Raw genomic sequence first — 10,186 nt, forward strand, 5'->3', positions numbered from 1 at the left:
AGTGAGGAGAAAGTTGCCTGAAGCCAGAAGATTGGAAATTGCTGGTATTGGCTCAGAGATGCAGATATTTCCCAGTGATGAACCACAGTAATGAGCCCAGAAGTAAACATACATATATGAAATTTTTACTGTTGATAAAAGAGGCACAATGTAAGAAAAAAAATAGATTAATTAAAAAAGGGCACATCACAAAATAAACTCGAGCATTAATGATGGTTTATGTAATCAGTGGCACTGAATCCATTAGATAACCCTCTGGAAAAATTAAAGTTAGATGACTCCACCTCATACCATATATAAATTACAACTAGATTGTGTGACTAAAATAAGTAGCTACATAACCATACACTCTGTAAAACATTACCATGTTACACAACTGGAGAACAATTCTGAGTAATCTCTGAATGGGGAAGGTTTTCTTTAGCAAAACAGAAAGCACACTTTTCGGCTTCAGCTCGGAGGAGACCAAGGTGCAACTTTCTTTGGTCGTCCCGAATCCGGGTTCATCTGACACCAGCTGCCTCCACCATGCCGCCTAAGTTCGATCCCAACGAAGTCAAAGTCATATACCTGCGTTGCACCGGTGGGGAAGTCGGTGCCACGTCTGCCCTGGCCCCCAAGATTGGACCCCCGGGTCTGTCTCCAAAAATAGTTGGTGATGACATTGCCAAGGCAGCTGGTGATTGGAAGGGGCTGAGGATAACAGTGAAACTCACCATTCAAAACAGACAGGCCCAGATTGAGGTGGTACCTTCAGCCTCTGCCCTCATCATCAAAGCTCTCAAGGAACCAGCGAGGGACCGGAAGAAGCAGAAGAACATTAAGCACAGAGGGAATATCATGTTCGACAAGATTGTCAGCATAGCCCGGCAGATGCGGCACCGATCTTTAGCTAGAGAACTCTCTGGCACCATTAAAGAGATCCTCGGTACCGCCCAGTCCGTGGGCAGCAACGTTGATGGCCACCACCCTCACGACATCATCGATGACATCAACAGCGGCGCAGTGGAGTGCCCTGCCAGTTAAGAAAAATCAAGGAAAATCACAATAAAGGATCATTTGCCAGTGGGGGAAAAAAAAAAAAAAACAGAAAGCACAGAAGCTGTAAAGGAAATTTCTGAGCAATTTTTGACTACATATGTTCAAAACTTCAATTAGACATCGCCACTAATGACAAAATGAAAAGCAAGAATCTGGCTGGGAGAATTTGTTTACACATACATCACAGACATTACACATACATCACAGTAAGGCCTTCCCAGGGACACTTAACATGTTTAAATGGGCAGAGCAGAAAAGGTGACCCTTCCCTACAGCTTGCAGAGGGAGCACGGTTGCGCCTGCAGCTTGAATTTGAACTTCTGGCCTCCACAACTGTGAGAATAAGTTTCTGCTCTTCTGACTCACCTTGTTTGTGCTTGTGCTTTTTCATTCATTCGTTTCAGACATGTAATGTGTGCCCAGGAGCCGGGCTCTGCGCTGGCAGACTCGGGCTGGCTGTCCATGGGTTGAGGTTGGCGGCCCGCCAGGAGTGGAAGGGGCTAATTGTGCCCTGGCAAGCTGGTTTCTCCAGGGAGATGTGAGTTCTGGGCCAGGCCAGGACCCCTGTCCTCAAGGACCCACTGAGCCAGAGCGCCCATGTGGAAAGAGCTGCCTGAGGGGCTGAGGGGCAGGATGAGGTGAATCTGCGCATCCAGCCAGGACAGGTCAGGGCAGGAGGAGTTAGCCAGTCCCCTCCCAGGACTTTCCTGGTACGGACATTGAGGACAAGTAAAAAGGACCAGTGAGACAGGAGGGGGAGCAAGGCAGGAGATTCCTGCCCCAACCGCCCAAGATGGAAACTCTGCTGCACTAGAAATCTCGGTGGGTTTGCTAGATCAGCACCTGCGGACACCCAGAGTGTCCAGGCTCAGGTGAGTTGGCACCAGCCAGGCCTGAGGTTACTCACTGTTGCATCTCTGGGAACTTCTATAACTTCCGAGAACGTCTATAACTTACTTAGTTTTCAGTTTCTTTATCTGTCAACTCTTAACAAACAGGTTTAATGTGAGGAACATGTGACAAAGCTGTAGATAAAGCATCTGACTGTGCTTAGTTCTTGTCACATTCATGATCACCACCCCGTGCCTGTCCTCACTGTCATTAGCGGGGCTTCAGTGGCAAGTGTGGGGCCCTCCCCTGGCTGCTGGGCCCCTGGGCCCCAGCAGACTTGCCTCCAGCCTGGGCAGGCTTGTCCCCAAGCTGAAGGGGGTGGGGGAGCGCTGTCCCGGAGAAAGGGGGCGCTGAGGGGGCGCCCGGAGGCCCCTCGGGCAGCACCGGGATGCTGAGTCAGGAGCCCCACGGAGCAGAGACGGGCCCGGGAGGCGTCTGTCCGCGGCTGGCTTCGGGGTTGACCACCAGGTGTCGCCATTGCCCCGCGAAGGCGGCGGGATGTTGGGTCCTCGCAGTCGGCCGGGTCCAGGCCTGGCTCCCCCGGCGCGCCCCGAATCAGGCCGGGCCGGCTGGGGGTCGTCTCGGTGGTCAGGCAGCGCGAGGGCGGAGGCCTGTGCAGAGAGCGCCTGCAGCGCCTGCGGCCCGACCAGACCCTCAGCGAGGCTTCCTGACACCTGCATTTCAGCAGATGCAGGGACTTGACTGAGGTGGTGCAGGGCCTGCTGGAGGGGTGCCCGTGACAGCCGCCGTGTGTCTGAAAGGTCGCGGAGTCCGAGCGCCCTGCGGCCCCGGGCCAAGCTCGCCGGGCGCCTGCAACTTGCAGGGACTGGGCTCAGCGTCAGAAGCGTAGTTGTACTCCCCACCCTGCAGGCGCTCTCAGAGAACCCCTGTTATGAAAGGGGTGGGGGAACCCCCAGCATAGAGACTTTCAGTTCACAGAGGAGATTAAAGAGCCGTGCCCAGGAGGCATGGAACTAACAGCAGCAGCAGCAGCAGCAGCCAACACTGAGCGAGCAGTGCCAAGTGTCAGTGCTGTTCTGCGCAAGGTTCCCGTTATGACTCATTTAATCGTCACAAAAAAACGGTAGAAGGTGACAACACTTTTACAGATAAGGAAAGGGAGGCGCCGAGAACTTAAGTCTCCCCAGTCTCATTTTCCTGAAAATTCAACAGTTGTAAAATGCCTCACTGTACATTATTTCATGGAAATAGCAGGCAATTTTATGATATATAAATTAGGGGTGAGACCAGGGAAAAACAAATTTTTTTTAAAGATTTATTTATTTATGCATACAAGAACGGGGTTACAGGCCAGAGGTGTGGGGGGGGGGGGGTGAGAGGATTCACCAGAGACAGAGTGGGGAGCAGAACAGGCAGACTGAGTGAAACACACTGCTGAGGGGAGCTGCGGGCGAGTCAGGAGAGGTCTGCTGCACCATGCGGTAGCTCCCTGGCCGGGGATTGAACTTGTGCTGCAGTGGCTGCTGATAGCTTCATAGTGCTGAGACTTAACCCCTTGCACCACCAGTGAGACCCCTGTCTCAAAAGATTTAGATGCTGGAGCCTGGGAAGGAAAAGACTGAGGAAATAACTATAGGGGGAGAGTCAGGATTCAGGTGAGACCACAGGCTGTGGATGAAAACCTGGGCGGGAGGTGGAGGGCAGGAGAGCAGGGCTTCAGGCCCAGGGGAATGCTGGGCCCAGTGCTGGCTCTTCCACCTAAAATCATGGCCTTTGTCCATCTGTCCATCTGTGCCTCAGCTTCCCCATCTGTACATGGGGGTAGTCAGAACCCTGAGCCCTCTGTCCTGAGGGTTAAAGGAGTTAGTGAATATGAATCACTCAGCCCAGCGCTGCTCTGTTGTCAGGGTCTGGAAGCCTACTTAGTATTTGCCTTTTGCGATGCAAACTTAGAGAATTAGGGAATACAAGCAGGCAGGGCCTACGGGGACAAGCAGCTGAATGTCTCTTCGTGAGGAAATGTGTCTGGAGAGCTGCTCTCCCGCTGCACCTGAGTGGAGGCCCCAGTCTGGGCCCCGTGCCCACCACCTGCCAGCGCCTTTCATTGCCAGGTGCAGCTAAGGAAGACCTGTTTCCATGGCATTCCTTGGAGTCTGAGTCTTGCTCACAGCACAGCACCTGGGTGGGGCCATTTGGCTGGCCTCTGCATCAGTGAGGCCAATTCAAAACAGCTTAAGCAAAATAATAATAAGCGCCTGGTGCTTTCCAGGCACGAGTGAGTGGGGCCTGATTCCAGGACAGCGTCTCTCCTGGCATTTCTTCCGGGGACTTCATTCTCCGCCAGGCTGTCTTCATGGGCGCTGAGAGTGAACACCAGCAACTGTAAGCTCGCCTTCTCCTCAAGTTTTAAAATATAGGCTTTGTTATTATTCAGATACAGTGGGCAACTATGCTGCTGACATTCCCAGCAGGACGGACAGGTTGTGCCTGGCAGGGCCAGCAGTGAAGCACCAGGCCCCTCAGGAGGCAGAAGGGGCAGGAGGAAAGCTGGAGCAAGGACTTTTATGAAGGTGGTCATGAGAAGGAATGGGTGGGCATCATAAGCAGGTGTAGAATTGGCTATTTTGGATGCTCTTAGTTGTCTGATCCCTGGACCTGGGGTCATTGGGGCCAGGGGTAGTGGCTCAGAGGGTAAAGAGCTAATAAAGAAGGTGGGTTGGGGGAGAGGGTGTGAACACTGATCCCTTAGTTTGCATTTGAAAGGCGCTGTTGCTGGAGGATCGTTTGCTACCTCTAGGAACTGCCTAGGTGGGGAGGGCAGTCCCTCCAGCGTCAGATTTCAAAGCATCAGAAATATAGGAAATAAAAAACAAGGCTCTGATTGGCCCCCTTATTTCATCTGCTCAACACCTAATGCTCATTAGAGGCAGGGAGACCGGATCTCTCCTGCCAGGGTCTTTCATCGCTGATGGGAATGTAAAACGGCACCGACTCTGAACACGGTTTTTAGTTTTACAAAACCCTAAGCAGACTCGCGCCATGTGATCCAGCAAGGACACAGAGATCGGAGCCATGTGATCCAGCAAGGACACAGAGATCGGAGCCATGGCCACACAGAAACTTGCACGGGAGTGTTCCTAACAGCTTTATTTATAACAGTTTCCAAAAGCCAATCTCAAAATGTCACACATACTATGATTCCATTTATACGACAATCTTGAAATGCCAAATGAGAAAGATGGAGAAGAGGTGACTGGTGAGGGGGTTCAGGGGCTGGTAGTGGGAGGTGCTGGCAGCTGTGTCTTGCCTGGGGATGTTGTAGAGCAACCCCGATACAAAACGGGGTGCCTGACTGTGGGTCCTCACCCGCGCGCTTAAAAGGACTTATCAATGCTCTACTGCAGGCACACGTGAAAGGGAGGTCTCTGGGGAGGCTGCCCATGTGAAATAGCATGGCTCCCACGTGGACTCTGCCAAGGTCAGTTTCCTAGCTTTGGCGTGGTACCACAGTGATGTAGGATGCAACCTGGGGCAGCAGGGGTACTGGGTGAAGGGTACCTGGGATTTCTCTGTTCTATTTTTGCAACTTCCTGTGGGTCTATAATGACTCTGAATAAAAAGTAAACAGGTCTTAACACTTAGCTCTGAGGGGAAAACCAGAAATCTGGGGGCTCAGGCAGTGTTATGTTACAGTTTTGGCGGAGATGTGCTGCTGCTGGGGTCTCCATTCGTTTGCGTTTTGGGAGGAGAAATGTTTTGTTCTCTGCTTTGATCTCTGTTTTGTTCTCTGCTCAACCCCAGATGCAGCCATGATTGTGTTGAGTGTTACTGTTAGGGGGAACCGAGCTGGGGAGGCAGGTGGAGCCCACCTCTTTTTCTTGTGGCGAGGAGACCGCGCGCCTATGTCTCTAGAAATGAGAAAGTTGGTGGGACTTTGTGCTTCTGACCAAAATGAATCCTACCTGGGGAATGTTTATGATTATCAGTGAAACAACTGGGAGACAATATCATGTGCCTGTTGATTGTGTCCGTATATAAACACAGAAAGCAGAGGAACAGAAATTGGGGGAATAAACACAAACGGATCTATCTAGGCTTTTATGGCAGCTTTTCAACTATTTGTGATGTTGTGATATTTTATGTATTTTAAATTTCATTTTATTTTTTAAATACTTGCTTTGAGACAGCTTGCACCTTGACCCCCGGCAAGCACTTTTGTTAGCTGCTGTGCATCCTTCCATGCTTGCTCGATGTAAATCCAAGTAAGCTTGAATAATATTCTTATTTTCTTTATTCCAGCCTAAAAGTTGTGTACTAGTGTTAGGGGGAAAAGGATGTCCCAAAGCAAATTCCATACAGGCTTTGTGGACTCCACCCCCACCCCAGGTCAAAGCCAAAGACACTGGAAACTCCAAATCCCATCACCACCAAAGGGAAGGTGGCTGGGACCTGAGGGTGGGGTTAAGCAGCCAGGGGGATACAAAAGGCTTTGGGGGGGGGCCCGCATTTTGGCTCTCCACCAGCTCGCAGCGTCTGGCCAGCACTGAGAGTGACTTTGGGTTTCAAGGTCGTTGGATCGGGTAGGACGCATTAAAGACTTTATTTCCCTATTTTCTCCCTGAGTTGTACATTTTCCTTATTTCCTTTTCTCTTGTAAATAAACCTTTTATTAACCCTTTTGTGTGTGTCTGTAGTAGAGTATTCATAAGTCCCTTTAAAGCGCGCGGGTGAGGACCCACAGCCAGGAACCCGTTTAATATCGGGGTTGCTCTATAACACTAGGGCCTCCCCGATGGTACAAGGGATAAGTCTCAGCACTTATCAAGCTTTCGGAAGCTGTTATAGGACAGGGAGAGGGGCAGCCCAAACCCCGCAAACCTGCCTATTCTAAATGGGTTCTGCCATCCGCCGCATCAACACAAAACACATGGGACTTTAATGGGAAGGAACTTTAATAAAACTAGGAAACAATACAGGTAAGGCAAAGAGTCTAGTTTCTAAATGAAGCACCCAAAGTTACCCGTCCCCTCGTGGGTAAAAGTCCATCCAGATGGGATTGGCCCAGAGCAAGGCCCCAAGGCCTGCCACAAGTCTAAAGCATCTTCCAGTGGGGACCCACAGAAAAGGGTCACAAACAACCGGACAAGCCCGGAAGGAAAAGAGCAAAATCAACATCAAGATAAAAGCTGCCATTGTCACCTCCCCACGGGTCTCACCCACATCTGTGTCACCCAGTCCACGACCACAAGACAAGCACAGTTTCTTCACGTGTCTCTAGGCTCCATGTGCCTCCTCCAGGTCTCCTTCTGGCTCCATCCTGCTTCCTTCCTCAGTCTCTTCTGCTGCTTCTCCTCTTCCTGCTCAGCTCCACCCTCCCTTGGGTGGGGCAGGGAACCTCCCCCTTTCCTGGGGACCACCCTGTTACAAAGCCACTGCAGCATGACTTCGATCCCCGGCCAGGGAGCTACCCACATGGTGCAGCAGACCTCTCCTGTCTCGCCCACTGCTCCTCTCAGCAGTGTACTTCAGTCAGTCTGCCTGTTCTGCTCCCCACTCTGTCTCTGGTGAATCCTCTCACCCCCTGCACCTCTAGCCTGTACCCCAGCTCTTATATGCATAAATAAATAAATCTTTAAAAAGAAAAAAGTTGTGTACTAAAAGCAGTTTCTGCTCCTTTTTTTCCACTCAGCAATTGTTCCCAATCCATGCAGGGTACCTTTTCTTTTCCTAAACAAATAAGCAAAAAGGTGGAAAAAAACAAGCAAACTGCAGCGTGAGTGCTGTGCTGGCCAAGGAGCTCACAGACCGAATCCTGCCCTTTGGGCGCCTGGTGAAATGGATGATCCTGTCCTTTGCCATTTACCCAGCATGCCTTGCTCCCTGTCCAGGCGATCAGACGAGCATGATGCGGCTTCCACGTTGGCTCATTTTTGGAGGGACAGATAGGATGGGTTTCTGCTAGCTGCCAGGGCACCTACTTGTTGTGCTTTGTCACTTACTGTCCTGCTCCCCCCACCTCCACCAAAAGAGATTACTTTTAACAATCTAACAGCCTTGCTTATAACTAAAGCTCACTGCCCTCTTTCCCGCCCCGCCTGTCTGCTCATTTTGTACAAGAAGCAACCCAGAGTTCTCCTGGACAATAGAACTTCCAAGCTCTTCATTTGGGGAACTGAAAGGTGCTCCTGGCTCCGGGGTAGGGGGCCTGCCTGCTCGCCAGGGCACGGGGCCCACACAGCAGGCCTTGCTGGGACTCTGCCTGCTCCAGAGCTGGAGGTGTCTGTGTGGCTGGCCCCACACACTGAGAGACAGGATGGGGTTCCCTGGCAATCAGGGACTGTGGGTGGGCTGATGGCGGGGCAGGCCACAACATGCAGGCTGGATGTGTGCTCGGCGGTTGTTTCCTGCCCCAGGAAGCTGCATCTTTCTCCTTCCTCATCCTGGATGTGGTTCCCCAGGACAAACCACGGGGCGGGGCGGCTGAGCCTGCTGGATCTAGGTACCCCTCGCTGCCTGCCAGAGGTGCGTTATCTGTCCTCGGGGGCAGATGCGCTGCAATGAATCCTGGCGACGTGGTCCTGGCATGGTAGAGCTGGAAAGAAGCCCCAGACCTCAGGATGCCCAGCCCAGGCCCAGCTCCTTGTATCCAGGGGACAGCTGCCTCTTAGCCTCTCACTTTCTTCATGGAAAATGGTGACAATACTACCTTCCCTTGGGTCATGGGATGAAGCAGAAACAAGTGATAACAGACAGCAAAAAGTCCATGGTGAGTAGGGAGATGATGAGATGGGAGAGCACCTGGGTTAAAAAAAAATTATTGAAACACGAATCCTCTCTGCCTAGCTTTTATTTCTTCACCTTTTGATAGAGAGAGGTATGAAAACCTCTTCACTTCCCCCTTAACGCTGCTCTGAGAAAAACTGGAGATCAAGTGGGTTACAGCTGTCAGCTGGCCCCGGTCCCCCCCCCCCCCGGAGGGGAGCAGGGCGGGGGCCCTGGGCTGAGGGGGCGACGCAGCGTCCAGGCGTGGAGGGAGGCAGCAGGGCTGCTGTCCGGCGGGAAGACAAGACTCGTGCCTCCACATCTTTTCAGGACAAGTCGGAACCTCTATTTTTATTGATGTTTCCTAATGTTGAAATGTTGGCAAATGATTCAAAAATTGTAAAAGAGCACGGGCCAATCAAAACAGGTCTGAGGGCCAGATGCAGGCCTCAGGCTGCCAGTCCGCTGACCTCAGCCCCAGACCTCTTCAGGGCGCCTGCCGGCCGCTGGCACACACCCAGCCTGTCCCAAGGACCTGCTCCCCAGCTGTCACTGACACGCTGAAATATTCTTTTTGAGGCATGAACACATGAAGAATTTTCTGGAAGTTTAGTGTCCTTCTTTTCCATTGTTTTACAAGAGCAGCTTGAAATAGCTCACGTGCTTGATGGGACCTCCAGCTACGCCAGTCACTTGTCTCCTGGCCTTGTCTGGAAAATGAATGGGTCCAACTAGACACTCATCCAGATCACACACTGGCTCTAGGACTCATTATTTTGCAAAGGGATTGGAGCGGGAGTTTTTGTAACATGGTATTAAAATGTAATTTTAGGGCCTCCCTGGTTGCACAAGGGGTTAAGCACAGCACTATGAAGCTGTCCTCAGCCTCTGCAGTAGGAGTTGGATCCCCAGCTGGCCAGGGAGCAACCCACACTGCGCAGCAGACCTCTCCTGTCTCGCCCATTGCTCCCCTCAGCAGTGTATTTCAGTCAGTCTGCCTGTTCTGTTCCCCACTCTGTCTCTGGTGAATCCTCTCACCCCCCGCACCTCTGGCCTGTACCCCAGTTCTTGTATGCATAAATAAATCTTAAAATAAAATGTAATTTTAATTTCATTGCATGGTTTTAGCAGAGCCTAAAGGTCAGAGTCCAGCAGGAATAGCATGTGAGCTTTAGATGGAGTTTTTTAAATTTTATTTTAGTTTTTTAAAATTGAAGTAATGTTGCTATAACGTTTTACACATTTCAGGTGTGCGTCACTGAAAATCAGCATGTGTACATATTACATTGCATTTAATTCCACTTAAAGTCCCACTCCAGCCTTCACCATACTGGAAGCAGAGCTCTGCAGCACAGGGTGTGGGGCAAGACCAGTTTATTTTGTGCCCAGCCCTAGAAGCTGCTTGTGGGCAGTGAAAGCGGCCGCGGGTGGAGGGTGTTTCACTGCCTGCCACCAGTGGCCCGGCTGGGACTCAGGCTGCAGAGGCAGCAGAGATGACAGTGCTGATGGTGTTTTATTGTGTCAGTCCTGG

At 51.4% G+C, this 10,186-nt stretch overlaps 1 protein-coding gene across 1 annotated transcript; it reads left to right on the forward strand.

Annotated features, from left to right (window-relative positions):
• Positions 1-528: 528 nt before the first annotated feature.
• Positions 529-1,115, forward strand: LOC311183245 (large ribosomal subunit protein uL11-like; the record flags this gene model as incomplete). Its single annotated transcript, XM_084252601.1, has 1 exon — positions 529-1,115. One exon carries the CDS (start codon positions 529-531, stop codon positions 1,024-1,026), a length of 498 nt encoding a protein of 165 aa, XP_084108727.1. The 3' UTR covers positions 1,027-1,115.
• Between the last annotated feature and the right edge of the window lie 9,071 nt (positions 1,116-10,186).

Source organism: Talpa europaea, assembly GCF_964194135.1.
Source record: "Talpa europaea genome assembly, chromosome: 13".
Classification (NCBI taxonomy): Eukaryota; Metazoa; Chordata; class Mammalia; order Eulipotyphla; family Talpidae; genus Talpa; species Talpa europaea.